This window comes from Pongo pygmaeus, chromosome 12, assembly GCF_028885625.2.
Source record: "Pongo pygmaeus isolate AG05252 chromosome 12, NHGRI_mPonPyg2-v2.0_pri, whole genome shotgun sequence".
Classification (NCBI taxonomy): Eukaryota; Metazoa; Chordata; class Mammalia; order Primates; family Hominidae; genus Pongo; species Pongo pygmaeus.
In genome coordinates, this window is record NC_072385.2 from 68,270,074 (window position 1) to 68,296,125 (window position 26,052).

General features: G+C 39.0%; 1 protein-coding gene across 1 annotated transcript in view; it reads right to left on the reverse strand.

Moving 5' to 3' along the window:
* Positions 1-2,615: 2,615 nt before the first annotated feature.
* Positions 2,616-26,052, reverse strand: part of ACTR2 (actin related protein 2) — a 46,149-nt gene continuing 22,712 nt past the window's right edge. The window contains exons 4-9 of the mRNA XM_054475953.2: positions 22,825-22,897; positions 20,034-20,170; positions 18,207-18,356; positions 12,511-12,656; positions 8,698-8,830; positions 2,616-5,302 (exon numbers count right to left, since the gene is read on the reverse strand). Of these exons, the coding sequence (XP_054331928.1) occupies positions 5,132-5,302; positions 8,698-8,830; positions 12,511-12,656; positions 18,207-18,356; positions 20,034-20,170; positions 22,825-22,897 (810 nt within the window). The 3' untranslated portion in view covers positions 2,616-5,131. The remainder of the gene's footprint in view (positions 5,303-8,697; positions 8,831-12,510; positions 12,657-18,206; positions 18,357-20,033; positions 20,171-22,824; positions 22,898-26,052) is intronic.

The window sequence follows — 26,052 nt, forward strand, 5'->3', positions numbered from 1 at the left end:
CTGACCTCAAGTGATCCTGCCTCAGCCTCCCAAATTGTTGGGATTATAGGCATGAGCCACTATGCCCAGCAAGATTTGGTTTTCTAAAGTAAAATAGATCGCTTAATTTTCTTGTGCACAGACACCTCGAAAAAAATCTCAATCCCTATAGAACATCAAGGCACTCACATAAACGTACTCATTTAAGATGATCCAATTAAAATTGTGGCAGACTTTTAGAATTTCCCTAATTTCTTAAAACCTCCTTTGATATTAATGCATTTGCATTCACATTTTTATAATTACATTTTTTGTTTTCTGAGACGGAGTTTCGCTCTTGTTGCCCAGGCTAGAGTGCAATGGTGCAATTTCAGCTCACCACAACCTCTACCTCCCGGGTTCAAGCGATTCTCCTGTCTTAGCTTCCCAAGTAACTGGGATTACGGACTTGTGCCACCACACCTGGCTAATTTTGTATTTTTTAATACAGACGGGGTTTCTCCATGTTGGTCAGGCTGGTCTCGAACTCCGACCTCAGGTTATCGGCCCCCCTCGGCCTCCCAAAGTGGTGAGATTACAGGCCTGAGCCACCGTGCCCGGTCGTAATTACACTTTTATGCACAAAAAGTATAATTTTAAGAATCCTTATCCTTGAGAGTTGAGGCCCTTTTTCAAACCCATGTTTAAGGAAGAACAAATATTTTACTCACTGGAGTTTTCTTTTTACCGATTTTTTTAAGCATTCATCAGGCAAAAGCTCCACTTGCTGTGAATGGCAAAGGGTACAGTTCTTAAAGGCTACCCTGGGCATAAGAATCACTCTGTAATACCTTTGTGATTGCTTTCTGCACTTGCGAAACCCAAACCTTTCAACTGGTCCATGAAAATCTACTCAACATTCTCTAATTCTATTCCTACGTCAAATGTTTCATGGAAAATTATATGCCAAGTCTTTTCCAGTCTTTCCTTTTTTCCTCTGGTGGGTGGGAGGAGTTGAGGGGGTAGATATGAAAGAGACAGGAACTCCATTCTGCCAAAAGGAAGAGATAAATCATTTGAATTCCCCCTACTCAGATATTTTACATCTGCAGATAACGCAAACTCAGACACTTATAGTAGGCAACAAGACTTTTTGTCACTGCCAGTCTAGATAATTTAAACAAAACTATGGTTCAATAGCTTCTTTCTTCCTAATTTCAGATGTTAAACAACACAAAGAAAGATGCTTTAGAATGTTTTTAAAATGTTATATTAATGTGAACATCACTTGAAATTCATGTAATAGCTGCCTTATTTTCACCTTCTCTAAATCAAGTTTATTTCTATTCTATGACTAAAAGTTACTTCCAATATAATGGTTAAAGTCACTAATTTTAGCCTTTTAGTTATTCACACATGCAAACATGCTTTCCCAGGTACTTCCCCTTACCTCTGATGTAGCATTTTTCAATCTTCAAAGAGGTCAGAGATTTTTGAGCCAGAGGAAAAAAGTATCCCAGTATTGTGTGTAGTTGGCCAATTAGTCCAAGGTTAGACAGCACGTTAAATATTGAGCTTACCGGGCGCGATGGCTCACACCTGTAATCCTAGCACTTTGGGAGGCCGAGGCGGGCGGATCATCTGAGGTCAGGAGTTCGAGACCACCTGACCAATATGGAGAAACCCTCTCTACTAAAAATACAAAATTAGCCGGGCGTGGTGGCGCATGCCTGTAATCCCAGTTACTTGGGAGGCTGAGGCAGGAGATTCGCTTGAACCCGGGAGGTGGAGGCTGTGGTGAGCCAAGATCGCGCCATTGCACTCCAGCTGGGCAACAAGAGTAAATTCCGTCTCAAAAGAAAAAAAAAATCAAGTTTAGATTAATCCTCGAGTTTCTGGTTCACTTTAGTTGGCTACCCTCTTTGATGGTTCTAAAATTAATACAGTTAATAAACTCACTCAATTGTATAATGGCCAGTTTGTGGGTGGAGGAAAAAAATGAAGGGCACGGGGAGACATGCATTCCATCAAGGACACTATGCAGTGCCTGGTATTTTCTTCCTCCATTACATATGGAGATAGCTGTCATCACATTCTTCTTCCCCAACTCAGAAGAAACTAGATGAAACACCAGAGACAACCCTTAAGTTCGTTGTCTGGGACTCCGGCCCTGAAGCGGGCAATGAGGTTTGCACATACAAGTCCATGAAGAAGGAAAGGCAAAAATACTCTCTCTACTCTCCAGCCCTCATCCTCAAGGCTAGTATAAAACAAGAAAAGGTCAGTTAAATGTATTTCCATCCTTATTTGTTAAAAATAATATGCCTAAAAGTCTGCAGATGAGCTAATATGTCCTTGAAAGGGGGCATGTTACACACAGGTCTCTTTAGCATTTCTAATTCTGTGAAAGTCACCTTAAATCTTTTGGGAGACAAAACAGTTTGTTGGAAGAAAACAGCCTCTGATGTAGCTATAAATCGCTCTTCTATTTTCTTATGTATTTATAAAATCATACCAGAAATAATGAGTTATTTTGTCAATAATAGAACACTGACATGAACTTGACCTAACAACTAGCATAAAGCTGTCAATTCATCTTGCATTAACAAGAAAATGAAACAAGAAATAACTATTAGAAAGAAATGACAAAATTCAAATTGACTTTGAAAAAATCTGATTTTATTTTCTGAATCAAAATGAAGTATTTCATGTTAAATTTAGACTGTTTAGCTTTCCACTGATATCTCAAGATACTTTCCAGATATTAACAGTACTCAGAACTGTGTAAAAGTTAACCACCAAAACCATGTTTCAAAGAAAAAAGTTTAAATGTAAGACTAATGTCTTGGGGACATTACTAAATGTATTTCTAAAAAACCCTTCTCAAAGGTAGAAGTATTGGCAATTCTAATTTAAAAATTTTAAATTTTTAATTACTGGAAATTTAAGTAACAATAGTTTCAAGAGCTAAGAATCAGATTGCTTTTTAAAACAGAATTTTTTTTTCCTGAGGGATTCATACTTGACAACTCCAGTTAAACATAATACTCCACCCAAATCCCAAATTTAAATGAATTATATCACCTTGGAATAGTAAAATTATAAAATGGTATTTCTAAATTATAATACATATACATAATACACCATTTTAACCGTCACGTTTACCAGCAGAATTATGAAATCAAAAACAAATTCTACATTCAAGGGACAAATGATAAACGCTCTTTCATTGTTTTAAGAGTCCATTCCATTCTTTGTTGTTTTCTACTCCCATATTTTAAAATTATGACCAAAGGAGCCCGAAGTCCAAGTCAATCCCATTTCCTTGAACCCAACTGCCAGTAGGTACTGGCCCTACATACGCGTCCTTTAACAAGCCCCGTTCTCAAAAGGCTGGGGATATTTATATAAGAACTTATTCCAAAGTGACTCTGAGATCCATGTTCCCAAGATCTAGTACAGGCTATTCATGTGTTCTGAGGCATGTCCAGCATGCAGGCAAACTTATCTGTTCAAATTGAGGTAAAACAGACAAAAAACACTTAATATTAACAGAAGCTACATAATTAAAACTAACCTTCTGCTGCTTATTTAAGCTAATGATGTATTCTTACCAAACAGAGACCCTCAAGTCAATCATTTCTTTTGATTTTAGTTACCCCAAAATTAGCCTCTTCTTTCAAAGCCATTATTAGTTAAAAAGAAGTTTTAAAATGAAGAAAAATATTTTTTCCAGAACTTGTATTTTGTAATTAGTGTGATGCAATTTCTTTTTATTTTTCAAACTTAGATTCTAACTCATGTATGGTACTATTTGATATTTTTTTCAGATACCAAGGAATACCGACAGGATTCATAAATAGGATTTTCTGACACTGGCAGGAAAGTCTGCTAACGTTTACAAAATACCAAAGGCTCTTCTTTCAAGCTTCAAAGATGGCTGAGAATTAACAGTTATGATTAGTTTTTCAGTACTAATAAAAAAATTAAATCTTGATTTTTTTGGCCAACATTTTAAACAGTCAAATTTTACTGTATTTCCAGGTTTCAAATCAAAACAAACAAACAAAACAACAAATGAAAATTACCCAATTGGCAACAAGTCCTGTATTCCAATGTTATTTTTAAACCACCAATTATAACCTACTGCCAGTAATTATTTGGAAGTACCTGCTTGTTTTATTAAGCACTGGTCAGTTATATAAAAGAATAATTTGCAAGAATGATACCTGGCAATGGGTTACCTTAATGCTTCTGGAATAAACAGAAGCATTAACAAAACACCAGATCTTAAGCACTTTTAAATCTGTAATTTGAATTACCCAAAGGATTTTTAAATGTTACTTTTCCATTGAAGGATTATGTAGGGAGTCTAGTCCCAGCTAACATGGTTGATTTTAAAAAACAAATAAATCCCTAGGCCACATAAGTAATGGAATACTACACTTGCTTTTTATATCATATGGAAACAGCTCCAGGCAGAGCACAAGTAGAAGAAAACCTGCCAAATCAAAGTACTGTAAATAAAGTTCCTCTATGTACTCCAGTGAGAAAACCTCAAAAATAAAAATCAGAAGACCACCCACTATTACCCTCCCCCCGCAAAAGAACCCACCCAAAACACTTTAGTTCTGAACCTAACATTTCCCTAAGAAGTTCACAGGAGAAGCTTTAAGGTACTTAAAGCTGCAGCAGTACAGTTGAAAGCGCCACATTACAGAGGAAATGCCCTAAAGGGTCCAGCAGCTGCCCACCCATCCCGAACCACCCCCCATCCCAGTAATATGTAAAAGCTCCTGTTAAAGTTTTTTTCTTATGCTAATAAAGGCATACCACCTAGTGTGCTAAAGACTACGACTAGCAGCATTAGAGCAGTAAAGTGAAAATAGGAAGCCTACAGGAATGATCTAAATGCCTACTTAGAAGAAACAAAGCAGCAGACAGAATCCTTAGCCCTCTAGTCTATGTAGGGAAGCAGTTGAATTAAACTCAGATTTACCCACATTAACAAAAATTTAACAAAGCTTCCCCAAGACACCAGAATAAAACTTGACCTTTCCAGTCAAAGGGCAGAGAGAGGCCTCTTCCATGTCCTGGAGTTGAATGAGTTCAAAGATTGGCAATAAGGGAAAAAAGAAAGCATTACGGGTGTGATGGGAACAAGCTTTGGAGTTTATCGAACAGTCACACCAAGTTTCTCTAGCACACGGACACCCTTTTCTTGGTACTCTTGTCGGGTCATCCAAAAGTTGTCTTTGTCTTTCATGATATCCGCTAGAACTGCACCACCCAGGAATACCATGTGCTTTCTGCGGGGTGGGTCTTCAATGCGGATCTTAAATTTCTAAAGGAGAAAGAAAGGATAATGAAATGGTACATGTGCATAGTGCCTTCTGCTTTATGAAAATGGCTTTTTAAATATATGCTCTCACTCAACCTTGAAACAGTCCGCTGATATAAGTAGAATGGTAGCATTTGGTACCTGAGGTACAGAAACATTTAGTAATTTGCCCAAAGCTCATGTTTAGGAGACCAAACATCCATCCCAGCACGTTTGGAACAGTCCTGATTTACACGTGGTGTCCCATCATTATTAATACCACCCTTTTCATTCTTGAGTGTCCTAATTTGATCAGTACATGACTTAACACCCTACTGAGAGACCAAACATCAGAGACATAATTAGAGCAAATTTCCCATCCAATGGCAGATGACCACTTGGGAAAGTCACTTTACTGTCAAACAAAGTCTGGATAAGAGGACTTGCATGGCCGGGTGCGGTGGCTCACGCCTGTAATCCCAGCACTTTGGGAGGCCGAGGCGGGCTGATCACGAGGTCAGGAGATCGAGACCATCCTGGCTAACACGGTGAAACCCCGTCTCTGCCAAAAATACAAAAAAATTAGCCAGGCATGGTAGCGGGTGCCTGTAGTCCCAGCTACTCGGGAGGCTGAGGCAGGAGAATGGCGTAAACCTCGGAGGTGGAGCTTGCAGTCAGCCCAGAGACTCCGTCTCAAAAAAAAAAAAAGGACTTGCATGACTTTTTCAAGGTCTCACACTGTTATGATTCTAGTCCAGTGCAACAGAGTAAAACTGAAGTTCTTTTCTTTTAAGCAAAGCTTACTTTCTATTGTCTCAAAATCAAATGAAATGTTCTTAAAATAAACAAGACCAAATATGGTCAAAACAAAAACAAATCATCAGGATGTTATGAGAAAATGAACACAGTAACCAAAATTAAAGGCAATTGGGAAAAGTTTTATACTCTGTAGCTACTATTAAGTGTCTAGGAAGGACACATCTTTATCTTTATGGTTGGTCAACACCTGAAAGAGAAACCTTAAAATGACAAAGAGAAACCTTAAAATGACATAGCAAGCTTTTCATTTACAGTGTCACAATCCTGCAAAAAAGACCCAACGTAACTATGTCATTCTAAATCATTTGTATATTTATGTCACATAAATGAACTGTAAGGGTTCTGACAATTCAAGATAAAGAAAAACATCAGTTTATTTACCAATTCTGAGACTGTTTTAATTGTTCCTTTAACTTTCTTGCTCTTAGGTAGGGGTCAGCAAACTTTTTTTGTGAAGGGCCAGATACTTGAGGCTTTGCAGGCGTGACAAGTACCCAACCCCACATGTAGCTAGAAGGTGCCCACAGACAATATGTGACAACAGGTAACATTATGCAAACAAATGGGCTTGGCTGTGTTCCAATAAAACTTAAAAAAAACAAACAAACCAGTTTTGGCATAAGGGCTATAGATGCCCACCTCTACTCTAAGGGAAACTTAGCTAGCACCTGAAGACACTGCTTCTGTAAATATCTCAACTGCTTTATTGTTTCTCTCTCACACACTACCTTAACCCTGGAGGTTTGGTAATATGAGTTCTTGCTCTTCATCGCTGCTTCTATCTCGCTCATCCCTAAAACTCCACAGCCCCACTGAAACTCATTCTATCAGATCATTCCATCTACCACTCCCTCCTTGCTGAACTCATCTACAGATTCCTACAGACAAACTGCACCTGCTCTCAAGCAGCTGAACAAGATAGGAAAGAAACAAAACATCTTGCTTTAATGTATCACTAACCTCAATTGAGCCCTTCCTGCTGCATGGCAATCCTATTACATTTCTCTATTCTCTCTTCCATTCTCCAAAACAACCATTTCAACCTCCTCCTCTATTCTAAAACTCTACCATCCCTCTCCTCTCAGTTTCTCCGCCTAACTGGTCTCTCTATGACCACCTTTGTTCCCTCTTCCCCCAAGAGTCTATTCACCACACCAGACTTAATGATCCTTTAAAAATATACATCAGATCTTATCATTTCTCTGCTTAAACCGCCCCTGCACCCAAGACTTTCCATTTCACCAGGAGTCAAGCCAAACCCTTTACCATGGCTGAACAAGACCTGCCCTCCTGCTACCCTTCTGACCTCATATCCCACCTGCCCCTCCCTTGCTCACTCTGCTCCAGCCACACTGGCACATTCCCACCAACCTGGGGCTTTTGCATTGTTCCTGCCTGGAAGATTCTTCCCCCAGACAGTCACATGCCTCACTCCTCTCACGCTCAACTTAGATCTCTGATCAGAAGTCACTTCACCCAAAAGGCCTTTCCTGATCACAGTTTATGAAGGAGCACACGACCTCCCCAACCACTAACATTTTCCAGCCCTTCACCTTACTTTTCTTCATATCACTTATTACCACTAATACATTATTTAGACTAAAAGCAGGGATTCTGTTTTCATTGTTTTGTTTGTCCCCAGCACCTAGACCTACATCTGGCACCCAGGAGTTCAAGAAATGTTTGCTGAATAAATGATCACCTGAGATTAATTATAAATTATATGTAAAATTCAATAAAATCAGAAAAATAAGTGAAGTACTTAGACAGTATGGCTCCTTTCCAGTCTGTTAATCTGTTTAATGTATGTGAGCCCACACTCAATTTAATTTCAACAACGAGTCATATATGAAAGATGTAACATACAGTACTCTGTAATACATAATCTCATTATCTAAAACAGTTGATCAAAGTCAGTGAGACAAAGCTCAGAGATTAACTCAGGATTAGATAACTCTTGGTTAAGTATACAGCACATACTGTATACTTCACATAGTCCAGAGTCTGGTGGAAAAAACACAAAAACCTATGCCAAAGAAACATCAACTATTACTAGTTTAAAAATTTCTTTCTACTGTACATACCAACAACTACCAATTAAAGTCTGTTTCAAGAGCTATGACAGTCACCGGAATGCAAAAAAATTTGAGACATGATGTTTTTCAATCTGACTGAGAAGACAACATATGCAACAAATAAAGTCAGAAATATGAGACAGCCCAAGAGAAGTGCTGAAGGCTGATTGCATATCCAAAAAATAAGTTTAAAAAAAGAACAAAACTCAAGTGGGGCATTTATTTCCCTATAGTACAGCAGGTTCTTCTCATGCATATACAGGTGCCTCAGAGTCCGTACTGGTTGTTACAGATGAACCAGAACTTTTGGCCCTGACCTCACTACCTCCATCCATCGACTCTATAGAGGTGACCAGAGCTTATCTTGAACTATTTCCTTCTTCCTATCATTTCCAGGATGCACTTGACTGCAGTAGGAATTTGTTTTGGAAGATGTCTTGCTCCCTCTGGTGGTTGTCAAGATTCACAAACTACTGTATAGCCTTTTAAAAGAATGTTAGTAATAGTTGATTTACTAATACTTACAGAAAGTTTTTCCACATCACCCTTCAAAACTCGTTCTAAGTAAAGCTGTTTAAGTTCTCGTTCCAACCGTGATGGCAGGCCAGGATACATCGTAGACCCTCCAGAAAGCACAATGTGTTTGTAGAATTCAGATCTAGAAAGGCACAATGGTTATTCATTTGGAGTTTTAGGTTAGGAAAATGGTATCTCAGGGTTACTGTTACTTATGTCAGCCTCGGGGTTGCTGGCAGAATTAAATAAAATTCCACATGTAAATCACAGGGCGGAATATTTGCTGTTATTACTACTGTAAAGTAACGACCCCTCTTTACATATAAAATCTTTTTATAATTTTGATGAAAATACTTCTAAAAGTATATAATACACTTTTTTGTGAATGTAACTGAGACTTCTAATAATGACCAAGATTTACATTACAAACTATTTTATCACATGCTTCCCTAAAGCCACTAAGATGTGGTTGTTTACTATAATTAGCCCTATTCTACTTTAATCCAGAATTCCTGCCTTTTAATTTTTCATTTATCTTTTGTAGTTTTCTCTTTTTTGTTCCTTTGCTTAGAGGCTGTCTGCTGTTATTTTTGGCTAGACTGATGTGTATGCTTCTTATAGCAGTACCCTCTTTTCTGATACAGTACCCTGCTATCTACTGAGAGAAGTACCCTCTATTCTGATATCTATGATATCAGATAATCCAATCTAAAAAGACTGCATATGTAGTAAAAGTAACAGAATCTGAGTGAGGGTCTGAGGAATAATTCTCACAGTAAAGTTTGGGAGCTGATTTGCACCCATTTTGGCCTTTTTCAACCTGGCTTCCAGGTTCTCAATGGCTAAAGCTACTGCAACTCTAACAAAGCATTGCTTTTGTATTTAATTGCCAAAGCAAGCCCAGTGAATGCCACATAAACTAAGCAGTTGAAATACAGATTCATGTGATAAGTACTCATAAGCATTTACATGTACATTTTCAACATGCAGAACACACAAAACAAAATTTGAGTTGTTCTACTTTGCAATGCAAACTCTGTGGAGAAGGTACTGAATCTGACTCCACACTTTAGGTACGTTGAAGCTCTAATCAGCAACAGGCATGTACTTTTTTTTTTTTTTTTTTTTCAATACAGAGTCTCACTCTGTTGCCCAGGCTGGAGAGCAGTGGTGTGATCTCGGTTCACTGCAACCTCCGCCTCCCGGGTTCATGCCATTCTCCTGCCTCAGCCTGCCAAGTAGCTGGGATTACAGGCACCCACCACCACACCCAGCTAATTTTTTGTATTTTTAGTAGAGACAGGGTTTCACCATGTTGGCCAGACTGGTCTCGAACTCCTGACCTCGTGATTCGCCGGCCTCGTGATTCACCGGCCTCAGCCTCCCAAAGTGCTGGGATTACAGGCGTGAGCCACCGCGCCCAGCTGGCATGTACTTTTAAATACAATTTTGCTGTGAATGAACATCAAAGAACAAAATCATCTCCTTAATCCCTATCATGAGAATTTACCATAATTATGAAGGCTAGATTCGATTTCTGATCATCTTCCACCAGGTTTATAGCTTGTTATGAGTCAACTGCTATTTTTATTAATTTCTATTACTATCCTGGCTCCAAAGCCATCCCATCAAAATTAATTAGGTGGCTATTTAACTCAGGGTTACACAAATAAATGCTTGCTGTACAAAATGCTTCTGGGTGAATTCCTCTATAACCTGAGTGTAGAGAAGGGATTTCTAACTATGACTCAAGCTCTAGATGTAATAAGACTATAAATCTTTTTATATGACTGAATAAAAACAAACTTTTGCATGGCCAAAACACTAAGAGCAATAGACAAATGGCAAACAGAGAGGGTATCTGTGAAAGATATCAGAAAGCTAAAAGAAAACTTTTCAAAACTGAAAAAAAAAACAAAAAAACCCCAAAACTCCAACATCTACAAAAAGCCATGAACAATTTGCCAAAAAAAAAAATTAAAAACGTCCCTTAAGGCCAGGCGTGGTGGCTCACATCTGCAATTCCAGCTACTTGGGAGGCTGAAGCAGGAGAATCACTCCACCCAGGTTGCAGTGAGCTGAGATTGCACCACTGCACTCCAGCCTGGCGACAGAGCGAGACTCTATCTCAGACAAGTCCCTTAAACATATAAAAATATGTTTTACATATATATATATATATATTTTTTCTTTTTTTAGGAACTTTTTTTTTGTGGCGGTGAGGAGAGACAGGGTCTCACTCTGTCACCCAGGCTGGAGTGCAGTGGCACAATCATGGCTGACTGCAGCCTCTACCTCTCAAGCTCAAGCAATCCTCCCACTTCAGCCTTCTGAGTAGCTAGGACTACGAGAGTACACCACCACCATACCTGGCTAATCTTTTTGAAAAAAAGTTATGTAAAGACAGGATCTCCATATGTTGCCCAGGCTGGTCTTAAACTCCTAGGCTTAAGCAAACCTCCCGCCTCAGCCTTCCAAAGTGCTGCGATTACAGCCAGAAGCCACCACCCCTGGGGCTTGACTTCACTCTTAATGACAGAAATAAAAAGTAAAATTACACTGAAATAATTTCTCACTCATCAGATTGGTGGAAAAGGATAAATGATACAATTGCCAGAGAGGGAAATTTGGCAATATCTAACAAAAATACATGCATTTACATCAAACTAAGAAGTTTCTCTCAGCACTTTGGTAGGCTGAGGTGTGGTGGATCACTTGAGGCCAGGAGTTCGAGACCAGCCTGGTCAATACGGCAAAACCCCATCCCTACTAAAAAATACAAAAAAAAAAAAAAAAAAAAAAAAATTCTGGGCATGGTGGTACATGCCTGTAATCCCAGCTACTTGGAAGGTTGAGGCAGGAGAATCGCTTGAAAACGGGAGACAGAGGTTGCATTGAGCCAAGATTGCACCACTGCACTTCAGCCTGGGTGAGAGAGTGACATTCCGTCTCAAAAAACAACAAACAAACAAACAAACAACAACCAAAGAAGTTTCTGCACAGCAAAGGAAGTTAATCAACAAAGTGAAGATACAACCTATAGAATGCGGGAATACATTTGCAAACCAGACATCTATTAAGTGGCTAATATCTAAAATATGTAAGGAACTCAAATCTCAAATGACTCAATAGCAAGAAAGCAAATAACCCAATTAATAAATGGGCAAAGGACCTGAATAGACATTTCTCAAAAGACATACAAATGGAAAAAATGCTAAGCATCCCTAATCATCAGGGAAATAAATGCAAATTAAACCACAATGAGATATCACTTCACATCTGTTAGAATGGCTATTATCAAAAAGAGGAAAGGTAACAAATACTGGCGAGGATGTGGAGAAAAGGAAACCCTCGTACACTGCTGGTGGGAGTGTGAATTAGTACAGCTATTACGGGAAACAGTATGGAGGTTCCTCAGAAAGTTAAAAATAGAACTACCATATGATCCAGCAATTCCACTACTGGGTGTATCTCCAAAGGATCTGAAATCAGCATGACTATGTAAGAGAGTATCTTTATCCTTAGGAAACACCAACTAGTAAAGAATTGATGCACTTAATCTACCCTCAAATGGTTCAGAAAAAACAGAATGAAAAAGCAAACATGAAGAACATTAGAATTAGTAAAATGGTAAATCCAGATAAAGGATATAGATAAGTTTTCTGCATTTTTCTTGCAACTTTTCCGTAAGTCTGAAATTATTTCAATAAGTTTATAAACTTAGTCATTCTATTTAATTCCATCTATTTCTGATAAATAACTTTAAAACTATTTTTATGATTTTTCTGATAAATAACTTTGAAATCACCATTTCTAATGTACCTGGTATCAATGTCAGCCGCCTGAATTGTGTTAAAAAGCAATTCAGCAACACCAACTCCTTCAACATTGATCAAGTGAGGCTGAAATAAAGCTTCTGGTGCTTCAAATCTCTCTCCCCCAACTTTGATGATACGTCCATCTGGGAGCTAGAAACCAAGAATAATCAGGTACTAATCAGCAAAAGATTAAAATTTCCCAGTGTTCTCTGGAACACTAGTACTTATAAATACATCTGTTCTGTAACCGAAATCATTACCAACAACAATTTTTCCTAAAATATATTTGGGGAAAAAAAGGTAAATTAAATAGATTTAGGTAATTGCTCTTATCATCCCATTCTGTTTTGCTTTTAAAAATGGTATGCCAGGCCGGGTGTGGTGGCTCACGCCTGTAATCCCAGCACTTTGGGAGGTTGAGCTGGGCGGATCACAAGGTCAGGAGATCGAGACCATCCTGGCTAACACAATGAAACCCCGTCTCTACTAAAAATACAAAAAATTAGCCCGGCGTGGTGGCAGGCGCCTATAGTCCCAGCTATTTGGGAGGCTGAGGCAGGAGAATGACGTGAACCCAGGAGGTGGAGCTTGCAGTGAGCCAAGATCGCGCCACTGCACTCCAGCAGGGGCAACAGAGCGAGACTCCGTCTCAAAAAAAAAAGGTATGCCACGCCCCCAAATATCAGGAATTTCTTGGAGAAATCACTGATGCATGAGTGCATGACATTTGCAGCAAAGCAGAAACAAGCATCACTGACCAACCATTGTATTTTGATTATTGCTGGTATGTGTTACTACGGTTTTATAATTTTAACATATTTGTGATTTTATGGATATTTCTGCTATGTAGAATGGACATGTTAAACATTGATTGACTGATTGACTGAGACGGAGTTTCGCTCTTGTCACCCAGGCTGGAGTACAATGGCGCGATCTCGGCTCACTGCAACCTCTGTCTCCTAGGTTCAAGCAATTCTCCTGCCTCATCCTCCTGAGTAGCTGGGATTACAGGCACGTGCCACCACACCAGCATATTTTTGTATTTTTAGTAAAGACAGGGTTTCATCATGTTGACCAGGCTGGTATTGAACTCCTGGCCTCAGGTGATCTGCCCACCTGGACCTCCTAAAGTGTTGGGATTACAAGCATGAACCACTGCACCTAGCCACATTAAACATTTTAAATAATTTTATTTCATCAAATAATTACTCTGTGAAACTATTATTTTGCCATCAAAATACTTTATAACATGTGTGCCACTTCTATCAAATCATTTAATCCAAAAAACGTTTTATGATCAAAGAAGTTTACAGAACACTGATCTAGACTATTTTTATTAGGCAATTCTGTTGTATCATACTAGGTCCTAATACATTTCAAATAACTGATAAACATAATTTCAATTTAAGCAAATAAGATTTAAACAAATCAGGTATCATATTATGACTTTGTACAAAAAAATCTTGTCAGTCACACATCATGTTCATATTTAATTAAATGAGAAGTGTTAAGTAGAAACTTCCTCTCATAACACCTCACAATTCACTGGATTGTCCTAAGTAATAAGCACGCCCATGTATGCTGGCATTTGACATGTTTCCATATGAGATATCAGAATTAATTTTACATTAACAAGTCTAACAGTACATTTATAATATAATTTTTTTTTTTGAGACAGAGTCTCGCTCTGTTGCCCAGGTTGGAGTGTAGTGGCTTGATCTTGGCTCAGTGCAACCTCTGCTTACTGGGTTCAAATGATTCTCATACCTCAGCCACCCAAGTAGCTGAGATTACAGGCATGTGCCACCACGCCTGGCTAATTTTTGTATTTTTAGTAGAGACAGAGTTTCTACATGTTAGCCGGGCTGGTCTCGAGCTCCTGGCCTCAAGTGATCTGCCCGGCTTGGCCTCCCAAAAGTGCTAGGATTACAGGCATGAGCCACCATGCCTGGCCCTACAGTACATAAATATATTTTTTGAGACAGGGTCTTGCTGTGTCCAGGCTAGAGGGCAGTGGTGTGATCATGGCTCACTGCAGCCTCAATCTCCCAGATTCAAGTGATTCTCCCACCTCAGCCTCCCAAGTAGCTGGCACTACAGATGCACACTACTATGTCTGTCTAATTTTATTTTTTTGTAGAGATGGGGTCTTGCTTTGTTACTCAGGCTGGTCTTGAACTCCTAGGCTCAAATGATCCTCCCATCTTGGCCTCCCAACGTGCTGGGATTACGGGGAAAAGCCACCGCGCCTGGTCAATTACAATGATTGTTTAGATTCCAGCTTTGGTCCCAGCTAACTAGGAGGCTGAGGTGGGAGGATCACCTAACCCTGGGAGATTGAGACTGAAGTGAGCCGAGATCATGCAGCCTGAGCAACAGAGTGAGGAAACCCTGTCTCAAAAGAGAAAGAGAAAAAAAAAAAGGTTACCAAAACTTTATACCCTTAAAAAAACCACCTCCACCTTCAGATGGGTTCACATGAAATCACTCAAAATATCTGGAAAAACTTCACACAGCAGATCTTATTAGCAAAACCTCCTTCCTTAAGCACTTGAAGCCTGATAGTGTGGCTTCTCTCCATTCTCTGGCTGCTGGCCAGCATGGGGTCAAGTTTTCTAACCATCTTAATGAACTGTTAAACTGTAGGCATCCCATTTCTTTGCATCAAATATTATCCTGTTCTGTATTTGTCCACCCATGTCCCTCTTCACTTATTCATCAGCTTATTACTTTATACTTGTGTATATGTGTGTGTGTGTGTGTGTATATATATATCAAATATATATATATGGATTTTGTTTTGTTTTTGAGACACGGTCTCGCTCCTTCACCCAGGCTGGAGTGCAGTGGTGCAACCCTAGCTCTCTGCCTCAAAACTTGAGCCTTGAACTCCTGGGCTCAAGCAATCTTCCCACCTCAGCCTCTCAGCTAGCTAGGACTACAGGCATGTGCCACTACGCCTTGGCAAATTTTTGTATTTTTTTGCAGAGACAGGGTCTCATTATATTGCCCAGGCTGGCTATGAACTCCTGGCCTCAAGTGATCCTCCTATCTCAGCCTCCCAAAGTGCTGGGATTACAGGTGTGAGCCACTACACCCAGCCTATTTGTATATATGTTTGTAGCCTACCTCAAATTCTTTGAGAAAAGAGAGACGGAAGAAATAAAACATGTTTTACATTCCTAGTTTGCTTATCTTTTGCCCTGTGCCAGCCACTTTCTTCCAAAATAGTCAGGTAGATGGAAAACTGGACAACTAGAGAAACTCAAGAAGACTTCAGGAAGGAATCTCCAGAGCAAATCTGGAGATGATTAAGTTACAAAATGGGTTTACTCCTAGAAGAAAACCTAGCCGATACCATTCAGGACATAGGCATGGGCAAAGACTTCATGACTAAAACACCAAAAGCAATTGCAACAAAAGCCAAAATTGACAAATGGGATCTAATTAAACTAAAGAGCTTCTTGCACAGCAAAAGAAACTATCATCAGAGTGAACAGGCAACCTACAGAATGGCAAAAAATTTTTGCAATCCATCTGACAAAGGCTTAATAACCAGAATCTACAAGGAACTTAAACAAATTTACAAGAAAAAGACAAATAACCCCATTAAAAAGTGGGCAAAGGATATGAACAGACACTTTTCAAAAGAAGACATTTATGTGGCCAATAAACATATGAAAAAAAGCTCATCATCGCTGGTCATTAGAGAAATACAAATCAAAACCACAAAATCTCATGCCAGTTAGAATGGCGATCCTTAAAAAGTCAGGAAACAACAGATGCTGGAGAGGATATGGAGAAATAGGAATGCTTTTACACTGTTGGTGGGAGTGTAAATTAGTTCAACCATTGTGGAAGACAATGTGGTGATTCCTCAAGGATCTAGAACTAGAAATACCATTTGACCCAGCGATCCCATTACTGGGAATATACCCAAAGGACTATAAATCACGCTACTATAAAGACACATGCACACGGTATGTTTATTGCAGCACTATTCACAATAGCAAAGACTTGGAACCAACCCAAATGCCCATCAATGTTAGACTGGATTAAAAAAATGTGGCACATATACACCATGGAATACTATGCAGCCATAAAAAAAATGAATGAGTTCATGTCCTTTACAGGGGCATGGGTGAAGCTGGAAACCATCATTCTCAGCAAATTAACACAGGAACAGAAAACCAAACACCAAATGTTCTCACTCATAAGTGGGAGTTGACAATGAGAACATATGGGCCCAGGGAGGGGAACATCACACATGCGGCCTGTTGGGTGGGGGGCGGCAAGGGGAGGGAGGTATAGCATTAGGAGAAATATCTAATGCAGATGACAGGTTGATGGGTGCAGCAAACCACCATGGCACATGTATACCTATGTAACAAACCTGCATTTTCTGCACACGTATCCCAGAACTTAAAGTATAATAAAAAATAAATTTAAAAAATTTTTAAATGGCTTTACTGAATATTTGGATCACTATCTTAACAACTTTTTTTTTTCCCCCAACATGGAGTCTTGCTCTGTCACCCAGGCTGAAGTGCAGTGGCACGATCTCAGCTCACTGCAACCTCCACCTCCTGGGTTGAAGCAATTCTCCTGCCTCAGCCTCCTGAGTAGCTGGGACTACAGGTGCCCACCACCTTGCCCAGCTAATTTTTTGTATTTTTAGTAAAGATGGGTTTCACCATGTTGGCCAGGCTGGTCTCCAACTCCTGACCTCAGGTGATCCGCCCGCCTCAGCCTCCCAAAGTGCTGGGATTACAGGCGTGAGCCACCGCGCCCGGCCAACAACAAATTTTTTATAATTACTTTAAAAATGACTATTTTGCACATATTTGTGAATATGTAGAGCTAGTATGCATCATACGGTTTTAAAATACTTGCCTTTATTGCCTATTACTGTTTCATTTTAGTAATAGCTAGATCAAAGATGAGACCTGGAAGTACTTTATACTCAGATGAATTTAATAGGCTTAAGATGGTAATTCATTAAAAATTCAAGTAGGATCAACTCCTCTGGTGTTATAAACTATAACCAGGTCCTAAATCTCATTAGTTACAATTCCAAGTTAACATTTAACACCTCATAAAAAAATATTAAGTCAGGAAAGGCTGCCACCTACTGAATTAGTAAAGCAATGCTCTAGAATGACCATTTCCAAAGTATGTTTCTTAGAACACTAATCCCATGAAATTCTGAAAAGTCCTAGAGCATAAGTCTGAGAAACACGCATACTATATTAATTGTGCATATATTAGCATACCAAAGGCTCTGAGTTCTACAGTGAAGTGAAATCAACTCTTTCCCAAACTTATCTGACAATGTAATCCTTTTTAATTTTTGTGAAATGCTTATTAACATCTCAGGGAAATAAAGTTCTGCAAAACATATGTTGAGAAATGCTATGCCAAATAACATCTCGCATCTAATTATATCTCAAAATAACATCTCGCATCTAATTATATCCTAGTATAGAGAGTAATTTATGATTCTTGCCTTAATTTGCATTATATGGTGCCCTAAAATAATTAAATAGAAACTTAATGTAGAGACATTAAAAGTCACACATATACATATTACAACAACCCAAGACAAAAATACTGATTCTAAGAAAACCTCCTTAAGCTGACACCAATAATCATGGCTGTCCACTTTAAAACACATATATATTATATACCGGAAACACTTACTGTATAAGATTCAACTAATACTGTGGTTTCTAAGGCCAGTTTCTGCTCTTGCTCAATATTATATCCCACGTAACACAGTTTTTCTTTAATCATGCGAACCGTTTCAAAATCAGCAGAGTGGTTGAAGGCGTATCCTCGCAACAGAAGTAGCTGGTACAAAACAATAGCAATAAGTTCATAATACATCTGAATGAGTTCTACTCTGCAAAAGCTATTAATGCTCATTAAATATGTCACATCAATAACAAACAGAATGGGCAGTGGATCCTCAGCTCTTACTATTTCAGAAGTAGGATTTTACCCGCCATAAAAGGATTTATATTTCAGTTTCAGAGAGGGTAAAAGAATTAACATTTCATAAATAAGTCAGTAAAATGACTAGAAAAGTCAGTTTTTGAAAAGCACTGCATGAGTACTAATGTTTTGATAGTTTTGATAAATAATCAAAAGTATATTAATGAATAAATATTATTTTAGTACTGGACTCCTGTAGCTTGCAGTTTGTTCAAACGATTAATGCCATATTTATGAAATGCCCCCAAATCTTTAAAAGTTTTATCTTTAGCTTCTAGTACGGCGTCTGGCACATATTAGGACAGTAGCATTTGTTTAACAAATGATAAGGGAATTATTGGAATACTCAAAGGTATAATCTCCATTGTTACATTTCTTAAATGCTAGAAAATACTATCATTTTTTTAAAAACCCACTGAGAGAAAAAAACATTACTAGACTTTACAAATAAAAAAAAAATCCTCTAATATTTGAGTCTGTGTTCTAAAGACAACCCCAGAAATTCTGTTGGTTACGCTTTGAATTTTGGCCTAAAATGAGAGTATTATAATTCTCATTAATTTAATCTCCCCTCATGAGGAGGATTACTTTAAATGAGACTGAAGGAACCCAATGTCAAGGTAAAGACAGTGCAACCCAATTTAATGCAGAGACAGGGTTTCTTAACAGCAGTACCACTGACAGACTATACATTGTTTGTTGTGCAGCCAGCCCTATTCATTATAGAATGTTCAGTAGCATTCCTGCCCAGCTCAGACAACCAAAAATGTGTCCAGAAATTGCTAATATCCCCCAGAGGACAGCACTGTCCCTTGGTGAGAACCACTGTCCTGGAGAGGATAGACTGATTATAGAATTGCGGTATAAACAATTTTCTAAATTTTATTTTAATATTAAAAATGATATATGTTAGCAAGTAGACGCCTTATGTATTTTCTCCAGTAATGTTTTAAAAAAAATTATAACTAGTTATATTCAGAAGTAAACTAAAATAGTAAATATTAAAAACTGGATCTATTCCATGAAAACTACTAAATATAAGTCTGGCGTATTTGGGCTGTTTTCCTCAAATATCATTAATTTGCTATCACTGTATTTTGTAGGAAAGGACAAGAGCAGACAACCCAACCAAGATTATGGCTTAAAACATACCTGCTCAAAGAAAGGTTTTATGGCAGAAAAGGCTGCCTGAGCTGTCCAAGAAAGTTTCAAGTTAGGGGTCTCTTCTATCCTTGAAATATTTGTCTACTCATTCCTCAGGAATAACAAATATAATTATGTAATGATATCATGTACTCTCATTAGTATACAGAGATCATGTATGTACACTTCTTTTCTTGTTTTTAATGTATCTTTTTCTTTTTTTCATGTGTATAAATCTTATATGAATTTTTATATAAATAAGGGAAGTAACTGGATAATTTCTCTAGTGGTACAGATTTGCTGGAATCCTAAAACGATAGATTCAATTCTGTGTTAAGGTGGTAAACAAATTACAAAATTTAATTTCCATGATATTTTCCTTTCACTTACCTTGATAAGATATCTAGTTATATCCCTCCCAGCAATATCCAGTCTCCTGGTAAGATGAGGGAGAGAAAAGCCTTCATATACTGGGCAAATGTGAGTGACACCATCTCCAGAGTCTACCACTACACCAGTCAACAAACCTGCATAAAAGCCAGGGGGATTTAAATAAAAAGTCAAATCAGAAAAACCAAAGCCAGCAGAGTTCCAAATACAGTAGGGAAGCCAAAATAGAAACGTAACCAACTAGAAGCCAGAATTTATTATTTACTTATTTTGCAGTTTGTTTCTAATGCATAAGTATTAAAGCGAGTGTTCTCTTTTCAGACTTTTAGTCTACTATTATGTGCTGCCCAAGGAGATGAGAAGAAACAGACCCTGAGACTGAGGACTGAAAAACAGGGTTTTTTTTTTCTGAGACAGGTTCTGCCTCTGTCACCCAGGCTGGAGGAGTACAGTGGCTCAATCTAGGCTCACTGCAATCTTCATTTCCTGGGTTCAAGTCATACCTCCCACCTTAGCCTCCTGAGTAGCTGGGACTACAGGCATGCGCCACCATGCCTGGCTAATTTTTGTAATTTTTTTGTAGAGACAGGGTTTCGCCATGTTGCCCAAGCTGGTCTCGAACTCCTGGCCTCAAGCGATCTGTCCGCTTTGGCCTCTCAAACTGTTGGGGTTACAGGTGTAAGCCACCACACCCAGCAGAACATGTTCTTAAAGCTCTGTACAATTCTTTATTTTTTTCAACTTAGATAGTTTTGAATATACTACAAATAACATATACTGTGTGTTCTGGAAAAATGCCTATTGATACTAGACAGCTAGAAATCTAAGAAAAATTAAACGTGGCTAGCCAAAGCATCACTTTGATTATTCACTGGAAACTTTATAATAAAAGGCAATGTCAGTTAAACCTCATAATAAAAGAACAGCAAAGAAGCTGCTTTGTTTCCCATGTTTCCTCAACCTCCTGGGCTCAAGTGATCATCTTACCTCAGCCTCTCAAGTGGCTGGGACTATAGGCGTGTGCAACCATACCCAGCTAATTTTACTTTTTATAGAGATAGGGATCTCATATGTTGCCTAGGCTGGTCTCAAACTCTGGAGATACAGCAATTTGACTGCCTTGGCTTCTCAAAGTGCTGGGATTATAGCCATGAGCCACCATACCTGGTCAAAAAAACTTTTTTTATTATTTTTATTTATATATATTTTTTGAGACAGAGTCTCACTCTGTTGCCCAGGCTGGAGTGCAATGGCACAATCTCGGCTCACTGCAACCTCTGCCTCCTGGGTTCAAGCGATTCTCCTGCCTCAGCCTCCCAAGTAGCTGGGATTACAGGCACACACCACCACGCTCAGCTAATTTTTTGTATTTTTTTTTTAGTAGAGACGGGGTTTCACCGTGTTAGTCAGGATGGTCTCGCTCTCCTGACCTCGCGATCCACCCACCTTGGCCTCCCAAAGTGCTGGGATTACAGGCGTGAGCCACCACACCCGGCCTAAAACTACCTCCTTTTTAAGTGGATATAATTTGTCCTTCCTTGATGCAATAAGCCTCATAAAACTCATATATAGCCCTTGAATGTTGTACTCTTTTAAAAAGAAGAGGCTTTCCATTGCAAAACGAAAAAAAAAAAAGAGGAATTCACACCATCATCAATTCAAAAATACTCCCAGTAACACTGACTAATGCAAGAATTTACATTTTATTTCCCAAAGAGCCCTCCCTACTCACCTCACCTTATTTTCTACCACTTCCATCAGGTCACATACTGGCCTTTCTCCAAACACACCTGACCCATTTCCAGTGCCACACTCTTTTCCCACTGGATTATCCCCTTAAGTGCCTAAAAGACTCCTTGGCACATATCTGACAGGCCCAGACATTCTCAGTAAGTTCCTGTTGAATTTATAAGACCATTAAAAAAAAAAAAAAAGAAGAGCTCTCCCAACATGGCCAATATTTTATTTCCAATAAAGAGGGAGGCAGTTGCTAATGGCAATATCAAGAGAATATATAAGTAGTCCCCTCCATTAAACCCACCTCAAAAGTTAGAAATGCACTCCCAAATGTTTACCTTTTCCTTTTTAATCTACTATATATTTGACAGGCATGATTTTATGCTACCTTTTTGAATCTCTGCGTACTTTTTTTAACTCAAGCCAATTCTGGGGACAAATTCCATGCATAAAAAATTAAAATAGCTATGCCAGGCACGGTGACTCATGTCTGTAATCCCAGCACTTCAGGAGGCTGAGGTGGGCGGATTACCTGAGGTCGGGAGTTTGAGAACAGCCTGACCAATATGGAGAAACCCCATATCTACTAAAAATACAAAATTAGCCGGGTGTGGTGGCACATGTCTGTAATCCCAACTGCTCAGGAGGCTGAGGCAGGAAAATCACTTGAACCCAGGAGGTGGAGGTTGTGGTAAGCCAAGATTGCACTATTGCACTCTAGCCTGGGCAACAAAAGCAAAAATCTGTCTCAAAAAAAAAAAAAAAAAAAAAAAAAAAAGAAAAAAATTAAAATAGCTTAAAAGAGAGAATATTCTATTTTTTAAAAATAAGTCTTTAAGACTTTTTTTTACCTTAAATACATATTTAGCAAATAAAAATGTATATAAAATCTTATTTCACAAATTTTAAAAACTGAAAATATTTCAAAGTGTGGTATATAAATAATGTAGTTTTCTGGGGCTTATAACTTATTGAGAAACCAAATTCTCTGACATAAAACGTACACAATAAATGTCTGATGAAGTGATTTTTCTAACAGTTAAGCTTCACCTACCTTGAGCGTACAAAGTCAGAACGGCCTGGATGGCTACATATACACCAGAAAACTGGTAAGTTTCAAACATTACCTGTAAATGCAGACAGAAAGAAAAAAACTGGTATTCAGAAAATTACATAATAAACAAATGCTTTCTTCATGGTCACAGAGTGAATTAATTGCCCAAAATAGAATCAAATGGACCTGAAATAGTCTTCCATTTTCATCAGCTCCTCTTATTTCCTTTTAAAGTCCTGCTGCCACAGAGCTCCAAGTCTGAAGACAGATTTCTGGATACATACTAAGTCCCCAAGCATTTCGTAAGCGTGACAAAGCAAAGATTTCTTAGTGTATTAGTTAATGACTAATTAGTGTGAAAGCTCTCTGTATTGAACAAGACCTTCTTAATTGATGTCCCTTAAGGGAAATTCTTTTTTTTTTTTTTTGAGATGAAGTCTCACTCTGTTGCCCAAGCTGGAGTGCAGTGGTGCAATCTTGGCTCACTGCAACCTCCACCTCCAGGGTTCAACTGATTCTCCTGCCTCAGCCTCCTGAGTAGCTGGAACTACAGGCACGCACCACCACGCGTGGCTAATTTTTGTATTTTTAGTACAGACAGGGTTTCACTATGTTGGCCAGGCTGGTCTCAAACTCCTGACCTCGTGATCCACCCACCTCGGCCTCCCAAAGTGCTGGGATTACAGGTGTCAGCCACCGCATCCAGCCAGGGAAATATCTTTTTTTCTTTTTTGAGACGGAGTCTTGCTCTGTCTCCCAGGCTGGAGTGCAGTGGTGCCATCTTGGCTCACTGCAACCTCCGCCTCCCTGGTTCACGCCATTCTCCTGCCTCAGCCTCCCGAGTAGCTGGGACTACAGGCGTACACCACCACACCCGGCTAAATTTTTGTATTTTTAGTAGAGACGGGGTTTCACTATGTTAGCCAGGATGGTCTCGATCTCCTGACCTCATGATCCGCTTGCCTTGGCCTCCCAAAGTGCTGGGATTACAGGCGTGAGCCACCACACCCGGCCGGGAAATATCTTTTAATTCAAAGACAAAATATAGAAATTGCTTTACAGAGCCTCGTACCCCCTCCCTCAATCTAGGCCAAGAGTGTAGCTCTGTCTACCCTGAGCAGCTTAAAAATTAAAAGAAAGAAAGAAAGAAAAAAAAAACCCAGTAAAATGGCATGGCAAAGACAAAAATCAATGGTTAATTCCTGATTGCTGGAAGATACAAAAATGGCTTAGCTGCTGAGCCCAGTCCCTACTTGAATCAAGACTGTAATTACAACCTCCAAATGAACTATCCTGGAAGGAGGAGTTGTTTCCTTTGTGCCCTCACTGGTCACACACATGTTCATTCTCTGTAGCCCAGGTCAGCTGGGAACATCCTGCATGATTTTTTTTTGGTGATCTAGACTGAGTACTCCTTGACTGGTAGGGTTGTCTATCACTCTGAATATCTAAATATTTAGAAATTTTACAACTGACCACAATGAAAATTACACAGAATTTAAATTCTACAACTTTGAAACACATACTCATCAATTAAGCAATTAGATAGTCTGAATAGTATTTTATTCTATCATCCTTTATTCCACCTCCACAGGGATGAAAATGGAAAAATGATCATATATATGCACATAGCAATGTGAAAGCATGTTAATGAGATTAAGGTAGGACACTATCAGTCACAGACATATTTGTAGTCATAAACAAATAAGAATATTAAAATATAAGCCATAAGAAATCATATGGATTCTTTAAAACGATGATCTTAGATTTTCAAAACACTTAATACAAAAATTGAGTTTTAATACAGGCTTTAAAAATACTGTCTAACAACATTTTCTTCTAAACCCTTTCAAAAATTTCTATCAAAATATTTAAACATATTCATAAACAAAATATGTACATTAAATAGTAACTGGAAAGCTACAGAAGTTATTAAATTTCTACTTCATATATACAAAAATAGAAGAACCTTGAAAAATTACTTATTTAAACTATGAGGATCATAGCTCTCTTGCTCTCTCTTTCCTCTGTAACTGCTTATTTCATTATTTCATTAGCTTTTTTTTTTCTTTTTCTTTTTTCGAGACAGAGTCTCACTCTGTCGCTCAGGCTGGAGTGCAGTGGGGTAATCTCAGCTCACTGCAACCTCCACCTCCTGGGTTCAAGCAATTCTCCTGCCTCAGCCTCCTGCGTAGCTGAGGGGTACAGGCGTGCACCACTATGCCCAGCTAATTTCGTGTTTTTAGTAGAAACGGAGTTTTGCCATGTTGGCCAGGCTGGTCTCCAATTCCTAGTCTCAAGTGATCCACCCGCCTTGGCCTCCCAAAGTGCTGGGAGCCACCTAGCCCAGCCTCATTGGCGTTTTCAATCTCCTGCTGGCTCCTCCTATCTCTCTGGTCCTTGACCTTTTCACCACTGTCCACCCTCTCTTCTTTGTTGAACCATATCATTTACAGCCCTACCTTCAAAATAGACCTATAATCTGGTAATTTCTCACTATCTCTACTACTACTACTTCAATCCTAACCATCATTATCTTTTGCTTAAATGACTGAAAAAGTCTCCAACTCCTCTATCTTTGCCTCCTTGTGGGATACTCACAACAGAGAAATCTAAATCTGAGCATCTCCCTTTCCTGTAACAGCCCCATATTTTACCCAGAGTAAAAGCCCAATTCCCTTTTTTTTTTTTGAGACTGAGTCTCACCCTGTTGCCCAGGCTGCAATGCAGTGGTGTGATCTCGGCTCACTGCAACCTCCACCTCCTGGGTTCAAGCGATTCTCCTACCCCAGCCTCCCAAGTAGCTGGGATTACAGGCGCGCGCCACTACGCCCAGCTAATTTTTGTATTTTTAGTAGAGACGGGGTTTCACTATGTCGGTCAGGCTGGTCTCGAACTCTTGACCTCGTGATCCGCCCACCTCGGCCTCCCAAAGTGCTGGGATTACAGGCGTGAGCCACCACATCCAGTCGCCCAATTCCTAATTACAGCCTACAAGGCACCAATATTACTTATTCGACCTCATCTTCTGCTGCTCTCTCCTCAACCACACTGGCTTCCTTGCTTATTCTTTAATATACCAGGCTTGTTCCTAACTGAAGACCTTTACACTGGCTACTCCCTTTATCTGGAATACCATTCTCCTATATATCCTGGCTAACTCACTTACCCTGTCTGTTTAAACATCACCTTCTCACAACCTATGTACAATTACAACCTCCCACTCCC